This window comes from Vidua chalybeata, chromosome 17 (genome assembly GCF_026979565.1).
Source record: "Vidua chalybeata isolate OUT-0048 chromosome 17, bVidCha1 merged haplotype, whole genome shotgun sequence".
Lineage (NCBI taxonomy): Eukaryota > Metazoa > Chordata > Aves > Passeriformes > Viduidae > Vidua > Vidua chalybeata.
In genome coordinates this window covers 1,203,684-1,227,143 of record NC_071546.1, presented here as the reverse complement: position 1 = coordinate 1,227,143, position 23,460 = coordinate 1,203,684, and the positions used below count along the sequence as shown (strand labels likewise).

The window sequence follows — 23,460 nt, the reverse complement described above, 5'->3', positions numbered from 1 at the left end:
TTTCATTGGTCCTTTGTCCTATGCTCCATTAACAGCAAATGAAAGAGGATTTGAACTCGTCTCTTGGGGCGGGTTATTTCAGATGCCCATCCCCATCACCCCAGTTGATTGCTATACAGCAAGTAGCCTTCCCTGCACACACTTCCCTGCCTTTGGTGGTGTCACCGTGACACTGTGGCCAGTCTCTGGGAATTGTACTTCACTCTGTTTGTGATGGCCAAACAGCATTCCTCCTCCTCAAGGAGGACCTGTTAACAAGGCACTTTGTTTTGGCATTGGCACATCCTCAGCTAGATGATCTCTGATGATGGCAACAACTGGCATTTTGTCTTGGGACTGGCTTTGAGTATGCTGCAGGCCTCCATTGAGGGCATTACTCTTGAAAAATCCCACTTGCTATGGAGCCATGTTTGGCCAGGAAGGACTTAGTACTGCCTCAACTCTCTGCAGGGCTCATCCCAAAGAAGGGAAGGGGGGGAAGGAAGTGGGCTCTTGGCTTGAAACACAGAAATCCAAAAATTACAGAGCATGGATGTCACCCAGTTCTTTTTAAAAGTTTTAAAGTTCTTCTAAAAGTTTTTTATGCCTTCTGATGTTTACATATTTCTACTGGAGTTCTCACGCACTGTTCATGTAAATAATGATTGTTTTGCATTCTTCTTTGTGGGAGGAGAGAATCGACGGACTGTTGGTTTGACCAGTGTGGTTGGAGAGGTGGCAATTTCATCCTCCAATCCAGAGTCACCTTTGGAATTCTATATATTGCGAGGTCAGAAATAAAACTTCCTCTTTTTCTTCTTTTAAATCTTAAAGTGAGTGTGGGAGTTACTTTGTGTTGTAGTGCAACACATGGAAGTGAAATAAGTCATAAGAGGTGTCCTTGCAGCCATGCATAAGGGTTTGTTGGCAGCCCGGTGTGAAGCTCCCTGAGGCAGTTGATTCCCATGGCTGTCCTTGGTGCTCTCTTCCCCTTGGTGGATGTTTGCCTCCTCAAGCTGGTGCTGAGCAGTTTCCACGGGTGAGGTCGCAGATCACATCAAGATGATCTTGAGCTGACAGCTCCGGCTAAGAAAACATCTCTACTATTCTTACCTTTTTACAGCCTTGGGAAGAAGTTGTGGTGTCCCAGGACTGTGCTTGGCTGCCTGGGCTGTGTTGTCACTTGGGTGATGGTGCCAGGAAAACCAGCTCTCCTGTGAAGGAGTGGCTGTTTGACTTCTTGGAGTTCCTCAGCTCTTCCTGCAAGTGACTCTTCTCCTGTACCTGGTCCTTTTCATTTCTGGTCCTGCTCAATTCTCTGTAGTTAAAAAAAAAAAATTATTCCTTCCTAGACCTCCTACTAAGCATTTACAGTCTTTGTGAGAAAGATCTAGTCAGGAGATGCTTGCAGATGCCCTTTCAGGATGAAACACCGTTTCTTAAAAATTACTGCTATTATTTTTTATTCCGAGGCTTTGCCAAACAGGAGTGGCAGCCAGGAGGAACTCGAGCTGGTTTTGAAGGAGCAAAGTTTGTACACATCCATCCTCTGTGACCTTGAGGTTGCAGGACAGAAGGCACCAGCTTGGCTCTTAGCTGTACTATTACAACACTTCATTAAAGAAACAGCTGCCCATCTGTGAGGTGAAGCTTTCAGATGGGACCAAATCTATCTGCTTACATGTGTCGCCACAGGCCCCCAGCCGGCCAATAATTAGCATTGACTCCATGATTGCAGAAGGCTGATCAGTTGCTTTATTATATCATCCTATATTATATTATACTATACTATACTTATTAAGAAACTCAGTAACCCTTCCAGCCAGTCCGATACAGCTTTGACTTAATTGGTCAATCCATCCAAACACCATCCAGTGTCCAATTAAGAAATCACCCTTTGGTAAACAAATCTCCATGACACATTCCACATGTGCACAACAGCAGGTGCAGGAAGTGAAGATAAGAATTGTTTCTCATTCTTTTCTCTGATCTCCTCACAGCCTTCCCTGGGAAAATACCTGGGAAAGTTGTGCCTGCTCTCTGTGGCCAGAGACCTGCTGCCACATACATGAGATGTGATTATGCACAAAAAGCCCTACACTTTCTTCTGCTTTTTGCATGCCTGGTGCACCATCCTGTTCACAGCAAGCTGCTGCTTGGGTACTGACCCCTGCAATGGCCTTGCCACTCCTCCAAAACATCAGCATGCTCGAGGCACAAGCCATCACAGTTGGGGGGCTTTGCCTGCTGGAGTGAGCAGCTGGAGCTGTGTCCTGTTTCCCAGCTGTGAGGTCTGGAAAGTATTACTTAGGACACACAGGAAGCTCCTGGACTTTCTGACAGTACAGGAGGATGCACCTTGGGAATGTGGGTTGCTTTTGGAAGCGAGTGGGGGTTTTGTTGAAATCCCTCCACCTTGCAGGCTCTGGTGACCGTGTTAGTTCCCTGGAGCCATTGGGATGCCAGCAGGCTGCCTGTCCTGTGCTCGGGCAGTGGAGGGGTTTGGTCTGTCACTGCAAATGGGGCCTGCAGGCAAGTCGTGTTTTGGGGACACTGAGTCACAGGAGCTGAGATGAACTGAAACCATTGCCTGGTGGAAGCAGGTGCTGCAGTTCTAGTGGGGGTGGGCACACACTCTGTGTCTGCTGCATCCCTCAGCACTTGGAGCTGAAAGGACAGAGAAAAGCATTATTTAAACCATCCCCAGGAAACTTCTTTAACTTTGTAAAGTGGAATATGAATTAATTCTGGTTTTTGTGTGTCCAAGTTACAGCCTTATCTCTGCAATCTTGGGTTTATCACATCTTTCCAGAGTTCCTGATGTTATTTTTGAGGCTTGTGTGGCAGCCTGGGGCTGGCCCTACTCCAGGAATGTACTCCTTGCTTTTCCTCAATTTTGAGGACTGGCCTGCTTTTTATGGGTGCATGCCAGACTGCTCAGCACTGATTGCTGTCAATCAAGCCCACAGTTTTCCTAGCAGAGAGGTGCAATGGGCAACTAAACCCTCACCTAGACTTGCCTGGTGACAGGAGACATGCTGACCTTCCTCAGAAAGCCAGGGCTGGGCACAGGAGCCTGGGCTGCCATTTCAGGCACTGCAGTGCTGCCACCATCACTCCTGACCCTTCTGAGCACCTGCAGGCTGGCAGCTGAGGGTGTGAGAGGGATGCAGTGGGATCTCCCTTCTCCTGCTTCTGCTGTGGGAATGGCTTCTGCTGTCATACCCTCGATGGAGAGCAGCTGGTGGTTGTGTCAGAGTGAATCCCCGGGCAGGAGCAGATTTCAAGAGGGGCCTTTCAAGAGGGTTCTCTTCATATGGCTTTTATTAATAGCAAAAGTAGATTCAGTTAACTAGGCGCTCCTTCCTGCAGCCTCCACCAACATTGAGATGGAGGCCAGGCTTTGAGGTGTGGGAGCAGGAGGGGCTCATGTTGTTTTTTCAGCATGCTGAGCATACAGCTTGGTTCAGGATCACTTTAGGCAGCATCTCTCCTTTGTGGAAGGAAACCTTGCTGGATTTGCACTCCCTTCCTCCATTTACCTGGGCTATCCAAAATGGTTTGGGCTGCTGCATTGGCAAGGCGTTGGCTTTGCTGAGCTCCTCAGGCCAGCTCTTTAGGGTTTGTGTGTCAGTGATATGGTTGATATGCCATGTATGACGGCTGTGCAGCCCAGCACCTCTACATGAAAACCACTGTGCTGATCTGCCTGAAAAGCAGTCCTTCAGCACTAACTGCTTTGCTCTCACTAACTGGGCCAGTATGGGTGCTGATAAAGGACCCTGGGGCTCAAGGAGTGGTTCTTTAGGGCTGCAAAGGGTTATGGATCAGCAGCAGAGCCTGTCCATTGGGTCACCTTACGCCCTGTTGAAGGCTCTGTCCCATCAGCCAAGGGGTAGGGGGAAGAGCCTGCAATGGAGATAGTCTCATCCACCAGTCACTCCCCACGTATATCTTTTGGACAGATAAGTGTGGGCTCCGAGCAGGGTCCTTGGGATGCAGAGGTCCCTTCCAGCCACACAGCATGTGGAGCCTGCAGGCAGGCACTCACATGGAGCAGGTTGCTTGAATTGTTGGGTGCCAGGGCTTTGGTCTCCCCAGGTGGAATGTGCAGCTCTCAAAAGGAGCAGATCCTGTTCTGCAGATACTCCTTGCTCCTGAAAGTCAAGTCCCCTACACGTCTGCATCCTGCACCCTGCATCTCCCAGGCACTGTCAGTCCTGTGACTGGGCCAGCCCTTGATGTGAGTCATCCCAGCATCAACAGACAGTGCTTGCCAGTCCTGTGGGTTAGTCCTGGGCTGGTGAGTGGGAAGTGAGGGGGCCAGGCTGATGGGGCTGATCTCCCCTTCCCTGTGCCAAAGAACTGGTCCTTTGTAGCAGCCCCATCTCAAACCCTTGCCCTGGCTTCTCCTAAGTTAGATCATTAGACTGCTGAATAGCCCCAAGCAATGCTTTGATCTGCCTGGCCCAGTGGCAACAGCTCTGTAGGACTCTTCAGACAACCTGTTCGCTTTGGGCCTCTGGCCCAGACTAATGCGGCTCTTGTGTCCTTGCAGCTCGGATTGGGTGGAGATTATCGAGCCTCGCTCCCAGGAGCGGATGTATGTGAACCTGACCACCGGGGAGTGCAGCTGGGAGCCCCCTCCCAACCTGAAGGTGCGCCAGTCAGACCAGAAGCAGTGGTGGGAACTCTTTGACCAGAACAACAACCGCTTCTACTACTACAATGCCATCACACGGCAAACAGTGTGGCACCGGCCCCAGGGCTGTGACATTGTGCCCTTGGCACAGCTCCAGGCCATGAAGGGCAGCTCCCAGCCTGACTGCTGTGGCCGGGAGCACCAAGGCAGCACTGGCAGCGGTGGCAGAAGCACCCCCATCCAAATGGCTGTCTTGCAGGAGATGGAGAAGGGCAAGTGGAACAGTGCGGCCGAGAAGAGGAAAGATCCTGCCAGGTATGGAGAGAGCTTCAGCCTTCTCTATTTATATCTATTGGGTGAATTTAGCTGCCAGGCAGGCCCTGTTAGGCAGTTTGGGAACTGTGCTTCCCCAGGAAGGTGCAGCGCTGGGCAAAGTACTGCCAGGCCCCCAATCACTGCCATGTGCCCTCCTCTTCTTGGGGTACAGCTGTCTGCTTTCACTACTGCCTGAATGTCCCCAGCTTGGGCCAGGCTATCTTTGTGCGAGACACCATAAAAATACATATCAAAAGATAATCTTTGCTCTGGGTGCTACAACAGAATGAGAGGGGACAGGCAGGAGTGTCATGTGATGAAAACGCTCTCAAAAACTTGCAACAGGGTTTATTGGGATGGCCATAGCTCCTGTGCAGGGGGTCAGGCTGCTGTGGGGTGTGGGTGAGCCCATCTGGTCTGGCTCCTTCCTTTCCTACTTGCTCAGTTGCTGATGTCTTGCACCTTCACCCAGGGCAGGAGGTGGAGCTGCAGGGACAGAGCTCCTGGCACAGTTAGGTGGTCACATCAAGCCTGAAATAAAAGACCAATAAGAAGATGCTATTTTTTTTTTACTAAGAGATTTTATTTTACACTAAAACTAGTCTGACAGGAATCGGGGATTTTTTTATTGTATTGAAACCATGATTTCAGCTTCAGTTGCACAAAAGTATCCCTTCCCCAGTCTCTGTTGGGTTGGCCCCTCTGCCTGGGATACTGTGTGGGGCTGCTCTGCCTCCCTCCTGCTCTACCTGGGCATCATCCCGCCCTGGAGGATTTGGTACTGGTAGCTGGGGAGGCCATGCAGCAAGCAAAGTTGGGTCATACTGAGAATTGACCTGAGGGCTAGAGCAGTGCTTGGGTAAGCACTCTCCTGCCATATATGCTGGGATGCCTTGTCCTGGTTCTGGGCAGTGAAGCAAGTGCTAGCACCTTGGTTTTTGGATCAAGGCTGCCTCTCTGTGTGCCTGGTGCAGGCAAGGATAGTAGAAAAATGCCAAGTTAATGAAAGCCACAAAGGATGGCAGTTCTGGAAAATACATGCACCCTGAAGTGCATCACGTGTCTGAAGTGCATCACCCTGAGGCTTATCACGTGTCTGCTTCCTGCAAAACACTCCTGCATTCAATGCAGATCTTAATGGCTGCAAGACACTGGTGATGCACATAAAGTGCACCAGAAGGAACCCAACACTTTACTGGTGCTTGTGATGCTCCCTGTGCCTCCTGCCCCAGAAGCAGCACCTCTGAGCTTCCTATCCATCCAGAGAATGATCCCTGCCTTGCCAGGAGAAATCCAGTAAGTGTCTTAAGCTGTACCTAAGTAGTTCCCAGTTCTCTCAGGTCACCCTCAGTGACTTGGCGGGGATCACACAATTGACCTACAGGCACATGGGATTTGACATGAGACAGGTGACTTTCCTTCCTTGTCAGTCTACAGCCTGGCACTCCAGGGCAGCCAGGATGGGCACCATCAAAACTACATTACATGTTTCCAGAGAAATGAATGTAAGAGTCCTGATAGGGTGTAAGATATCGTGAGCTTCACAGAGTCCAAAGTATTCCTGACTGTGCAGCAATCTTGGGGCACCTTGAGCCTGCAATGAATTGAAGGGCAAGTGCTGAGAAAGGCATGAGTGGCAGCTTGCATGGGAGCTAACAGGCTGCTTGGATATGCAAGGCTCTTTCATATTACAAGGCTCATACCAGGTTGAATTAAGCTCCAAATAAGCCACTCCTCTTCCCCTCACTGTTTCCAGTAAGGGAGAGACAAAAGCACGGGTTGAATTAACAATTAACAATTTACTGAAAGCATAAAGCAGTGGAATAAGAAACACACAATAACAACAGCAATGTTAATAGCAATAGTATACAAAAAGAGGATAGTAAAAATTGTTAATAGCAATAGTATTCAAAAAGAGGAGGTATTTTGCCCACAAAAAGTTGTTCACTACTGGGAACAAAACCAAGATGGCAGATGCTCCTTATAAGCTGCATCTGCATGGCTTTCCTGGACAAAGGCAATGTGGTGGCCATTCATGTACTGCCCATGTGGCCACTGGGAACAAAGACATGATGGTGGGACAACTTCTGTGACTAATGTTTGCTACTCCCAGCCAGAAACCACAAAAATCAGTGACATATGCCCTGAAAGTGGGATTGTCCAAGTAGGGTCACGCAGCTGCTCCGCTGGGCTCAGTTCCGCACAGGTAACTGTGCCACCATTTCTACTGCCCCGCTGCTCTAGAGGTCAGCCCTGCAGGTCAGTGCTGCTTTTTTGTCCTACTGCTCCAGTGCGCTCCCTCGGGCTCAGTTTGGCTGGGTTTGGCAGGGCTCCTTTCTGCTCGGCTTGATGGGCTCAGTGGGGTTGGGGTCACTCCCACTGCTGGACTGTTCTCTTCCATCAGCCTCCTCCTCGCCAGTGCTGATGGTTCGTCACTGCGATCAATTTGCGTTTTCACCGCTGTCCCTTTCAACACCGTGTTCCGCAGTTGTGTACTGAGAAAACAGGAGGGGAACCGGCAGGGGAGCAAAGGGCCCGGGTCCCGCAGGGGTTGATGCCAGCAGTCCCTTCTCTGGAGAGAGAGGCACAATGGCACGCTTCAGATGGGGTGCCTGGCTTTCCCTCCTGAAACTGTGGTGTGGTTCAGGAGGGAAAATGTTATTCTATACCATGATGTGCATGGGTTAGAGTAACAGCAGCACTAAGCTCTGGCCTTGTCTGCAGCCAGGACACTGACTCAGTCTCTCAGGAGGGAACATGGCCTCCTCTGCCTTTGTACAGGGAGTTGCTGTGCCTCAAGGGAAAAGTGATACCAATTTTGACCCATCCCTCAGTTCGTCTGCCCTCTCAGTAGGGAATACCCTTCTACAGAGTCCCCTCCTATTAGAAGGAAGGGGGAGTGATGCAATGTGGACAGGAGTTTGCTGTACCTTTCCTTGCCTGCCAGGGTAGCATCACCATCACTGCTGATTCTCCTACAAGGAGGGGAAGTGGGAAGGAGTTCTCCTTTGTTCCATCCCTAGATCAGGTTTGTGCAGCAATCTTGGGGCACCTTGAGCCTGCAATGAATTGAAGGGCAAGTGCTGAGAAAGGCATGAGTGGCAGCTTGCATGGGTGCTAACAGGCTGCTTGGATATGCAAGGCTCTTTCATATTACAAGGCTCATACCAGTAAGGTGACGTCTGTGAAATGTGCTTTCTTGGAAGCAGGATTGGGCACTGTTTCCTTGCACATCTATCATGTGTTCTCTCTACTGTGTGAGCAAGAGTTTGATTTCTGTAGTTGAACCTGACACCCAAGGAGAGCTTTTGCTAGCTTGTAAAATGGGGAGCAAAGAGCTGAGCCAGAAGCAAATGCTCTCAGGTGGGATCTAATGCCATTGCTGGGATGTCTGGTATATTAATAGCATGAGCACACTGAGCTTTTCAGCTCTGTTGTCTGTGTTGTTCTCCAAAGACAACCTCAAGCATGTCCTCCTTTGCTTGGGAGAAATGCAGCTGTGTAAATAGAGGGTGTACACATTGAGTGCTGTTGGTAGTATTTGACATCTTTATAGTTACTTGTGCCCAAGACAGTTTTATTTTTGTCTCTTAATGCCAGCGCAAAAAAATACTGGTTTTCTTTCCTTCATGTTTGTCATCCTGTGATAGATGGAGAGGCCAGCAGAGACCAGTGTAGTCCCCAAGAGGGGCCTCCTGCAAGCCCATCCCACAAAGATGTGGGGGAAGGGATTTCATTCTGGTTTTAGCTATACTTTGTGGTCAAGGTTTTTTCTTTTAGTAAACTGGTTTTTACCACCTTTCCTCTCTTGTGCCTTCTATCAGCACTGCTGAATTTGTTGTGCCCCCTGCCACATCTCAGTGCTGTGAAACCCTCAGCAGTCTCGAGAAGAACAAAGAAGCTCCCCAAACCTTTGCTGCCTGTTCCCTCTGTCTCTATGCCCATGCCACCCCTCCTTCACTGCCCCACAGCTTGCTGCTGCTCTTCCAGCTCTCGCAGTGGCTTGGAGCAGCCTTCTCTAGACATTAGCCTTTGGCCTCCCCAGGCAGCACAGGAGGGTAGACCCCCTAGGGAAATGGCAGCTTCTTGCAGTGGGGTCAGACGCTGGTGCCATTGACCATCTCTGGAGCCTCCTGGGGAAGCTCCTCTGCCCATGCTCTTGCTCCCATGTTGTCTTTCAGCTGTGCTCCCTGGGGCTGCCCAGCCCAGTGCTGCCTCTGCTTCTCCCTTGCTGGACAAGCACAGCAAACAGAACTTGCCTCACAACTCCAGACTCATCCTGAGCTCTTACAATCCTGTTAAGAAGCAAGATGGACTCTCTTCAGCAGAAATTATGGCCAAATTATCCTTTCACACACTGGAAAGCTCTGCAAAGGGTGGATATGCTCCCTTGGGGACTGTGAGACCAGCCTGGGGTTGAATGCAGCATTTTGGAAGTGTACTCTGAGCCACTGCAGCCATGCTGAGGTTTGCCAGAACTCCAAGGTAATGGGTGAAAAGGGGCTTGGTGGAGTGCCAAGGCCTGAAGAAGGCAGTCTTTCTGGGAGCGAGCCTGTGTGCTGGTCTGCAGCATTTCAGCACACTGCAGGTCAGGACTGTGAGCAGGCTCTGCTGTCCTCGGCTCTGCTATCCATGCAGAACCAGCCCCTTTACTCCCCTTCCTCTGTTTCTCCTAAGGTCAGCACTGGGAATTTCAGAGTGCTGTTTCTGAGGTTCTCTTTGCAATAACAGGCTATCTTAAAATCCTCTGTAAGAAAGCCACCTTCCTTAGGAACATTCTGTCCCCAAGAAGAGGAAGGCGAGGGTACTTTCTGCATGGGCAGTAGGTTGTGCTGCCTGTACCCTCCTCACCCACCTTTCCCACAGCTCAGCATCCTTAACTGGGAAGGAACAGGGGCTTGGTCTTACAGTGCCAGGAATATGTGCTGGAAGGAGGAGTGAGAGGGAATGTGTGATTAGGTGGCTGTAAGACTACCTCTGCCTCTTCCAAGTCTGGTTTGTTTCATCATGGGCTCATGTCTCTCAAGGCACAGCACAAGTAATGCCACTGGTGAGTTTTCATAATCAAGCAAGAAAGACTATCAGAATCCCTAATACAGGTTTGTTTCCTGCTTGTGCAGTTGGCCTTGGGGTAGGATATGAAAACACAATGTTCTCTGCACAATTCTGCAGAGTTTTTGGTTTGGGCAGTTTGTATCACTGCCTCCAGTGTGGGAATTAGGAGCACAGCAGCAGTGCTGCTGGAATATGAACATCCCTGTTCACTCACTTTTGTCACAGCACCAGGAACTACTACAACTACTAGAAAGAGCAGAGCTAAGGTGCAGGGCCTTTTCTCCAGGCTTCTGGGAAGAAGAAAAACAAACACTGGAGATCTGGAGCCTGAGAAGAGCTGCTAGATATGCTGGGCCTGTTGGAGCTGGGTGCAGGCTGAGAAAATCAGTGCCAAGTTAAGACCTTTATATTGGAGCTACTTGAAAGCATTGCTCACAGGAACAGTCCCAGAGGATTCCTCAGGGTCTCTGCTTCTGGTGGCTGAAGAGCTCAGCTGAGAAGCTGCATTGGGACACTTCTCCACCGCTGGCTTTGCTTTTTGTCACAGCTTTCACAAGGACAAGATCAAATCTTCATGCTGGGAAGTCAGGAAGTCCCTCTTGTCTTCTTCTTGGTCTTTCCAGGAGCCTGGGGATGGAGTTGAAGGGAGCTGTATCCAGACATGGCCCCAAGAAATCATTTATGGCTGTGGAAATGGCCTTTTCAAGACAGCTTTGTCTTTTCTGTGATGGTGTTTCTTTCCTCTCATCTCTGGCAGCCAGGGAGGCTGGAAATGGCGTGATGTGTCCACAGTGAGACTGATGGGCGAAGTGGGGTACTGTACACATTCAGAAGTTTCCCTTCACCATCCCATTCCTGGGTGGGGGAAGCCTGGTGGCACTTGGTGACATGGGAGTGGCACAGCTTCCCAGTTTCCTCTGGCCCCTGCAGGGCATCTAGGTGCTTTGCCTCTTACTAGACTAGCTGTGGCAACCTCATGTGTTTCTGCTTTTCCTGGGATCTGGGGTGTTGCAGTGGGCACGTTGGGTTGTGGTGGATCCCGAGTACCGCCACGGATCAGAGGTGATACTCCCAGCAGAGGAGGGTTTCACAGCCATGAGAGCTGAGCAGGGCCAGTTGGTGTGGCCAAGGGTACCAGATCCAAGTGCATCTGGACAAAATTGGGTGTAGGCATGGCAGGTTGTGTGGGAATGTAAGCTGTGAGTGGAGAATGGCTACCCCCATATACCTCCCATAGACCTCATAGGTTTTTCTACAAAATAAACACACATCTGGAAACTAAAATAAAAAACCAGCATGGTCTGGAAGGACTGTCATCACAGTTGGATAATCTGAAGGCAGGTGCTTGGGATTATTTTCCAATTTAATACTTGAGTTTTATGTTCCAGAATAGCGTGGTGGTCTTCAGCTGGTTGTTCTGGGTGCCATGCTATCTGCTGAACCTTGAGAAGCATAGGTTTTGTCCTATATCAGTGCTGCTGATACCAGACAGGTTATAGTATCACGAACTAATTTCATCTTGTTCTGCTCTTCATGATTTAGATATTTATTATGTGAATAACAACAACATTTTTCTGTTTCAGCAAGGGGGATCTCCAGGAAAAAATAACAATTGTGTGTATTTGTACCTTTCTTCTTTTAGGGAGACTCCTACCCACTGGCAGCCTCTGCCAGGAACGAAAGCAGCCATGTTGGTCAAAGTGAACAGTTTGAGGCAGATGCAGAACTTTTCAAACAGTTCTCTTGAGCTGCAGAATACTCCAAAGCCCAGCAGCCCAAAATCTCTTCCCAAACCAGCTATGTATGCTCAGCTTCAATCCACATCCCAGAGCCCTGGAGCCACAAAGCAAATGCCTGCTGGAGAAACAAAGCAGTCTATGCAGATCAAAAAGACGGAGAGTGGTGGGTTTTGCCTGGTGATGATGAATGGTCCTACTTCTCAAACACCTCCAAGAAGCCGGACAGGAACTCCCCAGCCTGCATCCCCCACATATGCCTCTCCTGCACCTATATATGATGAGCCATCTTTAGAGTTGCCAATTTATGACGAGCCACCAGTAGATATGGACACTGAAAGCATTTGTGTGAGTGGGATGTCTCCACCAAGGTCACCAAGCAATAGCTTAAAAAAGCAGCTGCCACCAACCAAGTTATTGCAACATCCCAGTATGCAACAGCAAGCTGCAAAGAAGCATGCAAAAAATCCCTCTTCCACTGAATACAGCCCAGCTGGCAGAGAATACATAAAACATATGGTCAATGTTGACCAATCTGCCAAACTCTCCCACTCTTCTGCTGCAGCAACGGCTACCTCCACTAAACTGCCTGTTCAGCTTGCTTCAAAGGACAGTTTCAAGGAGTCTTGGAGGATCTTGGAAGCCAATGTCCTCAAGAACATGGAACTCCACCACAGTCGGCAAAACAGCCTGCAGACTCAGGAGTATCCAACTGGTATAAGCCATCAGGATTCTGGTTATTCAACTGGCCCTTCTCCAAGCTTGAGAAAAAGGAAAGGAAGGAGGCAAGGAACAGGTCAAGCAAGACCTGGCTCTGTGGGCAGCAGCAGTGAGCTCACAGCTCTGAATGATAAAGTGATTGCTGAGATGCGTGCTGTGGTGGGCAGGTCAGCAGCTTGCAGGGGAAGCAAAGCCAGCCTGGATGCTGAGAGCCCGGAGAATGGTGTTCCAGCGGAGAGCAGCAAGGTCAGGTTTCAGTCTGACGACTTGAAAAAATGCATCAGCCAGAGCTCCAGGGATGATGTCTCAGCCAGCAACAGGTCTCTGTACAGACAAGACCTGGAGATAAGGGAATTCTTTCCCAGCAGTGTGGCTGCTCCACAGGACACAATGAGGCAGAAGAGAACTTTTGAGAAAATAGATTCTCTAGAAAAGAACGTCACCAGCCAGACAAACGTGGCTTCATCAGGCGCTACACGCCATTCCTCACAGGTACTTCCCCATCTGTGCCATGTTAATTTTTTTTTTCTTTGCTAGACTTGCTAGACTCAAAATACAGAGCCTGCTTCTGGAGGGGGGTTTAATTCCAGGGGTGTGCTGCAGGCAAGACACGTCTGTTCCTACAGAATAGCAAACAGGTCATAAAGCTTCACAACTTTGCTCGTGGAAACCCTGTTTCAGGCCTGGCTTGAGAGGAAGGAGAATCATGGGAGGGGGCTCATGTCCAGCAAGGCCTCAGCATTGTGGGTAGCTCTGCTCTGTTATTTGGGTAAATGTGCTTGCCTGATCATGTTACTGTCACTCATGTCTTCCCTCGTACGTACTTTATTCACTGGAATGGTCTGAGTTGGCGGGTGCGGCATCAAGATTTGTGTAGCCACACGACAGCAATTCCTCTTTCTCCCTCTCTCTTTTTTTGAATGGCTCCTCATATGCTATTCTCCCTCCCAATTCCTGAACACGGAATAGCAATATTTAGAAAATCAGTGTCAGTGGCTCTAGCATCTTGTTGGAAATAGTTATTTTAAAGCCCCATTAGTGTGCCTGCACAAGGGGAGTAGTTTTTCTCTCTAACACAGCACTTCTGCAGGATTATTTTGCCATCTTTTTTCCTACTTGGATTCAAATGAATATCCTGCTTCCTAGTTTTAGTTCAGATTTAGGTTCTTTGTAGATAGTTTTATATCTCCTGAAGCTTTTGCCCTTTTTTCTCTTTGCTCACTCCTCCAGTTATTTTGCTCCTATTTTGAACAACCAGAGTCTCTGCATTAATTAGATGAAACAGAGCTGATAATCATCCCCCATACTGAAAAGTGGCTTCTTACTTTTTTCTAGTTTTTCTCCTGTTTGCTGGTACAAAGTCTTTCATGAAGAAACTTGGGAAAGCTCCTTGACTATTCCAGATTGCTCCAGCAGACCTGTGAGGTGTAACTTTTCTTTGAAAGCCAGGCTGACACCTCTCTGCTCTATCAGATTTATCTCTGTATGTTCTCTTTATTGCCATTTTGGATCAATAAGTACCTTGCTTTCATATGAAACCTTTTGGACAACTGATATCATGTTCCCACATTTCTCACTTTTCAGGCACAGAGACACATCAAGTTTACATTACTTACATTTTACTATTAATAGTTCAGCAATTTCATTTCATAGCCTCTTTGGACTTGGTAGGAAACTGCTCTCCAGTCTTCTGGCTGTGTTTCACCCTGTTACATTGACAGGGAGAGCTGAAACTTGATTATGCACTAGATATGGTGGGTTGGGGATAGACTGTGAATGGCCTTGAAAGTGAAGAAAAATAATTCATATGTGGTAATATGGAGAAGCAAAAGACAAAAGGAGATGGATGTTGTGGTAGAGGCAAAAAGAGTCAATAAATAAAAAAAAATATTCACAGAAATACTCAAGAGTCCAAGTAAGGAGGGGAGGAAGTTGCAGAAAATATGGCAGCAAAATCACTTGCCTCACCTGAAAATAACATCAAGTGGCTTGAGTGAGCAAGTGATGTCCTGTGCTGGACTTGCATGATAGAGGGGAAAATCAGGAGATAGGAAAAGTCAGTATCGGAGGAGGGTGGGCAGAAGTTTTGGAACAGCCTAAGCAGAAGTGGCTGTGAATGAGATGTGAGAGAGAAGCCTCAGAGAGAGCAGAGGAGAACTGAACCTCAAGATAGTAAGAGGAGGTGACTCCTAAGAAGGAACATTCTGAAGGAGCAGGTAGGGTGATAGAAGAAAAACCACCTCCAGGCACGTAAGGTGGTTTGAAGGAGACCGAAGATGTTGAGATAACAGAGAACTGCAGGTGGGGATTTTTAGTTAGTGTGTTGAGTTAATTCAGAGAGGGTGAGGAGGTAGAGGAGTAACTCAAGGGATAAAAAAAAACAAAGTAAAAAACCAAGAGAGATTATTGTGCCCCAGGCTGGCAATGAGGGGTGGAATGTGATGTGTGCTAATCCCATCATCTGCATGCAGAGACATGTGGCGTGTGAGATGGGAAAGGGTTGGAATGCAGAAGCCTCTCAGGAGTTCCTCTATACTAAGAAGGAAACACTAACTTGCTCTAAACTTCTAAGAACTAATGTGTATTTTGGGGTTAACTGTAGACCAGTGTCCCACCCTCCTCCTGGGCTCCTAGAGCTCCATTGGAACTGAGGAGTGAGGAGAGCAGAGGTACTTGGTTCCTTGGTGTGTGCTTGGTGTCACAGAGCTGTGCTGCTGCTCTGGAAATCAGCTCACCTCCTGCCTGTCCCCGTAAACCTGGCGACAGCTGGGACACTCAGCCCTGTTACTCCATGTCCCAGCACTTCCCTTAGGGACAGCATTAGTGTGTGGCTGTGCCAGCCAGGCTCTTTCAGAACTACAAGTGTCATCCACCAATTCTACATGTACCAAGTCATGTTTGTACAGATTCACCATTGTGCAGTTGCTGGCAGCTTCATGTCTCAGTGTGGATAATTTTCCTAGCTGGGTAAGGAGTCACCTAAGCTGCTTTTAACATGTCTGTTCTTCTTTGCAGCCTGAGACCATAGAGCTGGAGTCTAAGCAGGAGGGCAGCAGCCAGCATGGTGGCTGTGTGGGATGCCATTTCCCTTACAACACCCTACGGAAGCCCATCTCTCAGAGCAGCATGGCGGATTGGGCTTCCAAAAACCTGAACATGCACACGCAAGGCATCTTCCGACGAAGGATCTCCATCTCCAACATGCTGTCCTGGAATGGCAGCTCCATTAAAAAGCCAATGCTCATCACTAGCAACCGGACCATCAAGAAAGAGGCGTGTGAGATGTTCAAACTGGTGCAGAGCTATATGGGAGATCGTCAGACTCGCATGGACCGCAATCATGTGGCATTGGTCACGGTCACCAAGTGCTGGAGCATTCAAGGCTTGCGGGATGAGCTCTACATACAGCTGATCCGACAGACAACAGATAACATGTGCTACCGAAGCCTGGCATGGGGCTGGGAACTGATGGCCATCAGTCTGGCCTTTTTTTCCCCATCACCCAAATTTCAGTCTTACCTGGAAGGTTACATTTACCGCCACCTTGACAGTGATGAAAAGAGTAAGTGCCTCATGCACCTCCTCTGTATGCAGCAGCATCTTGGTGGGTTGTGCCACATAGTCAAGGCTGTTTGGGTTTTAAAAGTACAGGCAGTCCCCAGCTAGTGCTGTGGGCTCTGTCAGTGAGAGCACAGCGTGTTGTCTGAGTTCACCTTTCATTGGTGCGATGAAACTGCCACCAGCTTGTATCTGGCAAAGAAATGTGAGCCCCAGACTGTGCTCACCTCACCCATCAGCACTGAAAATGAGCTGATATCAACCCTCCAAAGGCAGAGCTTTTTTGGGTTCTCTGATGACATAATTTGCTTTTAACTTCCTTGAAGCTGGCAAAAAAAAGAATTGTTAGTGTCTAACTTTTTTTAAGGGAGCCTTTGCAGACACTGAGAACAGACCTTGGCTGTTTGGGGATCCTGAAGAACGCAGGCTTTTACCGTGAAGAGATGCAATTTATCTGTCTTTCAGAAGTTTGGGGACCAGCCCAGCTTATATTCTGTTATTACCCCAATTTTAAATTGCTATAGCATCCGGTGGGGGGTGGGGCGCATGAAGAAAAGAAAAAAGCTAAGTACCAGCCTGGAGAGTATTAACTGGTATTTATTGGCTTATTTAATACTATTTCAGCCGCACTCACTGTGTCTTGTCCAATCTCAGGCCAGAAACGAGACACCTATTTTCCCCTTGATCTCTAGGGACTTCAAGCTGTGTTTGAAGCCCCCCCAGGTCTCCAGGGTGGCTACAGGAGTTCTGCCTCAGCATCCCTCTGCCCCTGTTCATGAGCATGGCAGCAGAGGTTGGACCAAGGGGCAAGTGCTACACTGCCAATATTTTCCTTCTTTTTTTATGATTATAGCCTTAATGTGGGATTTCTTCGCTGAACTGTCAAGTGTGCAGCACTAGTTTGGGTTTTATAAAGATTTTCAGCCCTTGTCACTTCTGTCCAAAACCATTCCCTCCAGCTGTGCTTTGCCCAGAATGCAGGCAGCAAGGAGGAGTACTCTGAGATATTGAGAAGATGGTTCTTTTGCTGGTATTTAGGCAGCAAGTTTATTTAGGTATGAACTTTTCAACTGTCTGGCCATTTGGAGAAGCTGAGTGATGTTCTGAGCCCCTCATTCAGGTTCATTGGGAGCTGGCTGTGGTGCAGGACCTTTCCCCTTACAGAGCTTCTTATGCTGGAGTCAGGCTGGCTGCCATATCTAAGGGCAATTCTGTATTTTGGTATTTTAGTATTACCACATTATTAATCCAGACCCTCTTCTGAATTTTCAGTTGCCCAGCACATCAAGGAGCTTGTGGATCTGAAAAACAAGAAGATCACAAAATCCAGGAAAAAGAGGAAACAAAACACAGAGGATGAAGGTAGGGAGAGGCACAGGGAACTGAGAGAGGTCTGCACTGACTTCAGGCAGGTGGCAATGCTGAGCTATGCTGAAAATCAGACCATTTCTTTAAATACAGAGACTTGGATTTGGGAAAATTTATCTGGTGGCAGGCTGGTGTGCAAGGTTAGACCAGAGCATGGACCAGCAGTGTGAGTGGCAGCTGGGCTGCATTTGGGACAGGTGGGGGCCCTTTCAAGCACAATTGTGCAAGTTGTGTGAGGGATTTTAAGTTGGATGCAGACCTGGGGCTGTAATTCCTCTAATCTGTGCGTGCTGCATTTCCTGGAGCATATTCTGGTGCTGGAAGCCATATGAGCCAGTGTGTTGAAAAGAACCTATCTCAGTTGTTTGAATGGATTTTGTAAATCACTGCCTAACCTGAGGCTCTTCCTGGAGGGTGCTGATACCTGGTGAAGGACACTGCCTTTTCCTCTCCAGAACTGGCTTCCCTTGCCCACACTTTCTGAGTTCTGCAGCCCAGGGCTTGCCCTGGCATCTGTGAGGAATGAACAAGAGTTCGCGCATTCCTCTGGACTTAGTTTAACTGCTGGCTGCAGGATAACACTTTATCTGGCTAAAGTCTTACTAGACAAAGTCCAATATTTTTTATATTGCTTTCAGGAAACTTCAGTTAGCCCTTTGAATTCCTTTCAGGCAGCAGTTGATATCAGGTGGCTTCAGTGTTTTTAATTTGTGAGAGCTGGAGTCCAGCTTCCTGCATTCCTGAGCCCTCCCTGACGCCAGCAGACAGCTGTTGCCTATGGTGGCTTGCCTGTGTCATTGCTGTGTCACCCTGTTTCATGAGGCAGCTGCAAGTCAAGAGTAGGGCTGAGGACAGCCCTGGGTTGAAGCTCCTGCACTAACAGTGTTCATTGTTTCTCTGTCTCTGGTGGTATTCGGAGCAGAGAACTGCAATTGACAGAAGGATTATATTTCTGCTAGGAATATATGTTTTTTTCTTTCCTGTTCAGGCCCAGGAGAGTTCAGACCATTCTGAGCCTTTGAAAATTCATTTTGCTTGTGCTTAGAGGGACTAAGACATTTTTATGAGACAACTCCATGGAGATTATTCAGTTCAGCAGGGCGTGCTGCCTGTGGCCTGAGCAGGCTGTTCTGTACAATTATGTGTCTAAATTGCGTGCGCTGGAGATGTGCTTAGGAAAATAAATGTAGTTTTTACCTAAAAACAAATGTTAAATTTAAAATTAAAAAAAAATACAAGCAAAAACAAACATCAGCAGTTAGACTTTTTGTAGGTACTTTTCAACTCAGGATTTTCTAGGTTGCTTCTGATACATATTTTTATATATGTATGAAATGTTATGAAAAAGGCATGCCAGGTATAAAGTTTCCAGAAGGAAGCACTTGAAAGTCAGCTGTGCCTGTGTGGCCTCGGCTGGGGCTCTGGTGACAGGTCACACACACCATTACCTTTCATAGAATCATGGAATCATTAAGGTTGGAAAAATCCTCTGAAGTAATTGAGTCCAACTGTTCCCACAGCACTCTCAAGGCCACCACCAAATGGTGTCTCCAGATGCCACATCCATACATTTTCTTAATACTTCCAGGGTTGGAGGTTCCACCACTGCCCTGGGCAGCCTGTATTCCAATGCCTAATTACCCCTTGCAATTAAGAAATTTTCTATTCTATCCAATCTAAATGTGCCCTGGCACAACTTGAGGCTGTTTACTCTTGTCTTTCTGGCCCAGGAGGCTGCTCCGGCAGGGACCAGGCTATGAGTTGTTCTGCAGGGGTTCAGTGGAGGAGGCAGCAGGGCCGGCAGCTCGCTCAAAACAGCTTTTTCACTGTGACTGACTCTGAGGACTTTTCCTGGAGATTGACCTCAGAATTGCACCTGAAGTAAGGCGAAATCTTGCAGGAGCATGCCAAGTTCTCTCTGCTGCTGGCTGGAAAGGTCAGGTTTTTCCCTGGAACACCTACTTCTGTTTGACCAGCCCTCCTTTCCAGATGTGTGAGGAGTGGGTAGGATGTACTTGAAGCTGTTGTAAGAAGTTTCTTAGTGGCTCTGAAATACTAAGATGCCTATGGATGCTGTAACATCAGTTTATCAGAGAAATCCATACGGAAATCAAATGTACGACTTCAGTCAAAACTGAATAGAAGATAAGTAGGCATCTATGTAAGTCTTTCAGTGAAAAGTTGAGTTGAAGCAGTGATTCCCCACACATGTGCACATACTCCTTTCAGTCCAGAAGCTCATAGATGAGTAAACATTTACTGTTGGAACTCATCCCCATACGGGCCTCCAGTTGTTGGCGTCGGTGCATGGCACCAGTCAGTGGTGGATGGGAACTGACTGTCACCATCAGTTTATTATCTTACTGCAAGGCTTTCATACCTCTCCCTGTGAGTTCTCACGGGCAGCTCCTTGCAACACTGACCCCTTTTCTCTTTCTTCCTCATGGCTGGCTGACTTCTTCCTGTCCGTATCATGACCACCTAACCCTTTCTGTCCCTAGTAGCACATACTACCCCTTACTGTTCATAGCAGGACCACCTGACCCTTGCTCCTTGCAGCAGCACAACCAACTGACTCCAACTCTGTCTTGACCAACTAATCAACTCTTTTATAACACCCATCCTTATTGGACACAGCTGTGCCCTATTAAGGGCAAGCCTTATTGAATATAGCTGTGACCTATTAAGGGCAGGCCTGTTCCTACTCTTTGGTAATTAGTACAGATACAACTCCTCAGGAGCGAGATTGCCTTCAGCACTATCTCGATTCTCCTACAATCCATCCTCCCACAATTTACTATCTGACATATACCCAGAGAAAGAATTCTGAAGTTTCCTACACTTAACCTCTGCAGCATTCATCTTCTAGCTTAATTCTCTGTGAATAAATGAAATACAAATGTGGTGCAAGGTCTTTTCATGCATGAATAACCTGTTGGCAGGCAGAAGAATAATGGGTAGGAATAAATGCTGTGTTGTCAGAAGGAGGATTGTCTGCTGATCCCACAGGAATGTAAGCTGGTCTTTGGGTTTATACAAGGAGACAAATCATGAGCTGACAGCTCAGTGTTGGTAGAAAATTATTCACGGCTCTATAAATGAAGGGCGCAGAGGGATCTGGCGAGGGTGACGAATGGAGCGATCAAGCAGCAGAGAATATTGTGTCACCAAAAGCAATGTTTTTTACATGGGGGAGAGGTCCCTGACTGCAAGTGCAGGGGGAGGCCCCAGCTGAGCCTTTTTGAGGAGGGAAAGACATTTTCCATCTTGTATATGAATTTCCAGAAGCACATACACGTTGCTGGGAAGTGGTTAGAAACCAAAAGAGGGATCAGGATCTTGCAGGGAAAGGACAGAGAGCAAAGCAGCACTTAGCTGTAGTTGTGCTGTGCCCACTCTGTATGTCCTGCCCAGGGTCCCTCCAAGGCTGATGAGTGAGGCAGGGAAGGTGACATGCGAGCTGGAGGTGGAGGAGGGAAGAGGGAAGACGGTCAATGGGATGAAAGAAATTTAAGATTACCTAGGGAAAGCAAGAAGGAAATCTCTCACTGTGTGCCATAGCAGAACAAAAAGCTGCCTGGTTTTGGTGTTAGGCAGCAGGCTCAGGAATAGTCTGTCCTGAAGCAAAGAATGAAATCCCAAAGGGCCAGCACAGGAGGTGGTGTGCAGATTCAGTGTTGCAGCAGGTGTTGCTCAGAGCGCCATGACCTTCCTGAAGAAACATCTTGAAAAGGACACCTCGGGGGCACAGGCGTGTCTGTGCTCACGCCAAGTGATTTCAGCTCTTCTGGGATCTGGGTGACACAGAAGGACAGACAGGGTCTTCATGTGGGGTTCCAAGGAGAGCTTTATTGAGCTTCTTCCTCGAAGGGATCCAGAGACAAAGAGGCACTCAGCAACGACAGCAGGGTTTATATAGGGATGCTGAGGGGCGGGGCAGAACACCAGGGCCAATGGGATGAGGGCACAGGGGTGGAGCGATAGGGAAGGGCCAATGGGATACATTGAATCTGCATGCCATAGCAAGGCATGCTGGGAGAAGCCTTTTTCCTCAGCCTAACAAGGGTGGTTATGGCTTGAGGGGTTTTCCATCTAGGGGAGTATTGTGGATTCTTTCCCTGTTGGCCCACCAGCTTCCACAGTTCAGAGTATAAAGAGATTTAGAAAGAAATGGGACAAATGCAAAGAAGGGAGGTCTGTCTCTTGATGATTAATGGTCCACGTACAACATTGCCTTAGGGTATTGCCCACCTGTTGTTAGCTAGGAATTTTTTGAAGGGGGATACTAAGTTTAAGACATCCTGTGTCTGTTTCTTACCTTGGTGACAGGTGCAGGCTGCTGACTTGTCTGGCTGATGAACATGGCATTTCCCATATAGGGAATGGTGGAATCAGAGCATGCCTGAGCTGTACCGTACAAGCTTGGGTTGGAGAAGGTTGCAGGCAGGATCAAGAAGCATTGTTCGGATGTAGAAGGAAGCGCTGGTGGTGTGAGAAAGAGGAGCTAAAGCAGTGCTGTGAAATGGGGGATCCTGAGCAGATCTAACCCAGGAGAGCAGCACTGCTGGTGCCAAGCCCAGCTTACCTGCTCAGAAGCACCTACCCCTATGCTATAGAGTGCAGTGAGATGGGATCCTGGTCTGAGAACCTGCTCTGTGCCAGGTTGAGATCCAAAAGGCTGTGGTAGATCGGAGGAATATCCAGACAACAGCTTCTCTAGTGCTAAAATACATATCTCATGGCCAGGTCCTAAATCCACACTGTTTGGTGCATTTTTAGGACTTTTTTTTTCAGGAAAGCATTTAAGTCTGTTCCAGAAGGAATGTTCCTGCACATGTCCGGTCTGGATTTTAACTTTTTCTAAAAGGAGATATTCTTTAAGATGCTGTCCACACATGTTTCTAGGCTGGCATATGGAGAAATATTTTCCTTTGAAAACTATTTTTCACTGTGTGGGCTGTTAGTAGTCATCTGTTCCTGACCTCCTGAGGCTACCGTGATACCATAGGGAATAACAGGTCATCTTGGATTTCTCACATTCATTATGTGCTCACAGAAGTGGAATTGCCTTCAGAATTAGCCCTCTCCAGGTAGTGCAGATGAAGCTGCCCAGGCCTGCACCAAGAGGTGGGCTGTGGAGGGAGTTTGGAAACTCCCATGTTTGGCCACATGTTTGGAAACGTCAGCGTGCGTGATGAGCTCAGTGCCAGGAGTCAGTCTCTAGCTGAGCATTCTGAAAGCAGCAGATGGTTGGAACAGGTTGCTGGTTTGGAAAAGCTGAGGCTAGAGCTAAATTCTACTCCTCTCCCTCACGTTCCTTCCTGCACCTCAGCGTGTGCCTCCTGGCCTCTCCATGTGTCTCTCTCCATTGTTGCTCATCCCACTCTGCTCATGCCCTAGAGCCAGGAGCACTTGTGTTGGGGCAGATGGCTTCTACTCTGGAGCAGAGAGGCAGCATGGGAGCCATTGGTCTGTGCTGCTCACCCTGTTCCTCAGGGCTCCTGCCTCTTTTTTTTTGGCCATTCAGGTATGTGCACAGTACCTCCTCCATCCTCTTGTGCATGCAGCAAGTTTGTTTTTCAGTTACTTAAGTTTGGTCAGCTTCACGTGTGACCCCATCAGACCCCATTGGATCAGAGGCTGCAGCATGGTTGTCATGGGAGTGGGAGGCCTTGCTGCAGAAAGTGCTGGATGTAGGTTTTGGGCTTTTTCTGGAACTGTGGAGCTTCCTGGGAAAGTACAAAATAGGCCTCAAGGAAATGTGTCTGACTGCTGCCCATGCATCAGCCATGCAGAATCTGCAAGACACCGGTTTCTTTTGCAAACATTGTTAAGCTTTTAGGGTGATTATGTGTTTCATGGTCTAAATACAGTGTGAAAAAATGTCTCTTCTAATTAGTTTTGAATGTGCTGTCTCCTGTAAAATTGCTGGGCTGCAGAGACACAGTCCAGCTTCTTCTCCTTCCCCTCTGAGTAGGGTGACACCTCTCACTGTGGTGTGTCTCACACTGGACAGCAGAAGCTGTAACCTGGGATAGTGAAGCATAACAGGGCAGCTCATTTGGTTTGTTTCCTTTTAATCCTTAG

At 48.2% G+C, this 23,460-nt stretch overlaps 1 protein-coding gene and 1 long non-coding RNA gene across 2 annotated transcripts in view; one reads left to right on the top strand and one right to left on the bottom strand.

Annotated features, from left to right (window-relative positions):
* LOC128796608 (rho GTPase-activating protein 39-like) overlaps positions 1-23,460 on the top strand; it is a 54,617-nt gene that overhangs the window by 23,709 nt on the left and 7,448 nt on the right. Inside the window, exons 2-5 of the mRNA XM_053958439.1 lie at positions 4,538-4,936; positions 11,634-12,939; positions 15,463-16,009; positions 17,278-17,367. Coding sequence (XP_053814414.1) covers positions 4,538-4,936; positions 11,634-12,939; positions 15,463-16,009; positions 17,278-17,367 — 2,342 coding nt within the window. The remainder of the gene's footprint in view (positions 1-4,537; positions 4,937-11,633; positions 12,940-15,462; positions 16,010-17,277; positions 17,368-23,460) is intronic.
* On the bottom strand, positions 17,258-22,314 carry LOC128796609 (uncharacterized). Its single transcript, XR_008433852.1, has 3 exons — positions 21,977-22,314; positions 21,692-21,855; positions 17,258-17,306 (listed from the first exon to the last, which is right to left on the bottom strand). It is a non-coding gene; the product is annotated as an uncharacterized LOC128796609 (long non-coding RNA).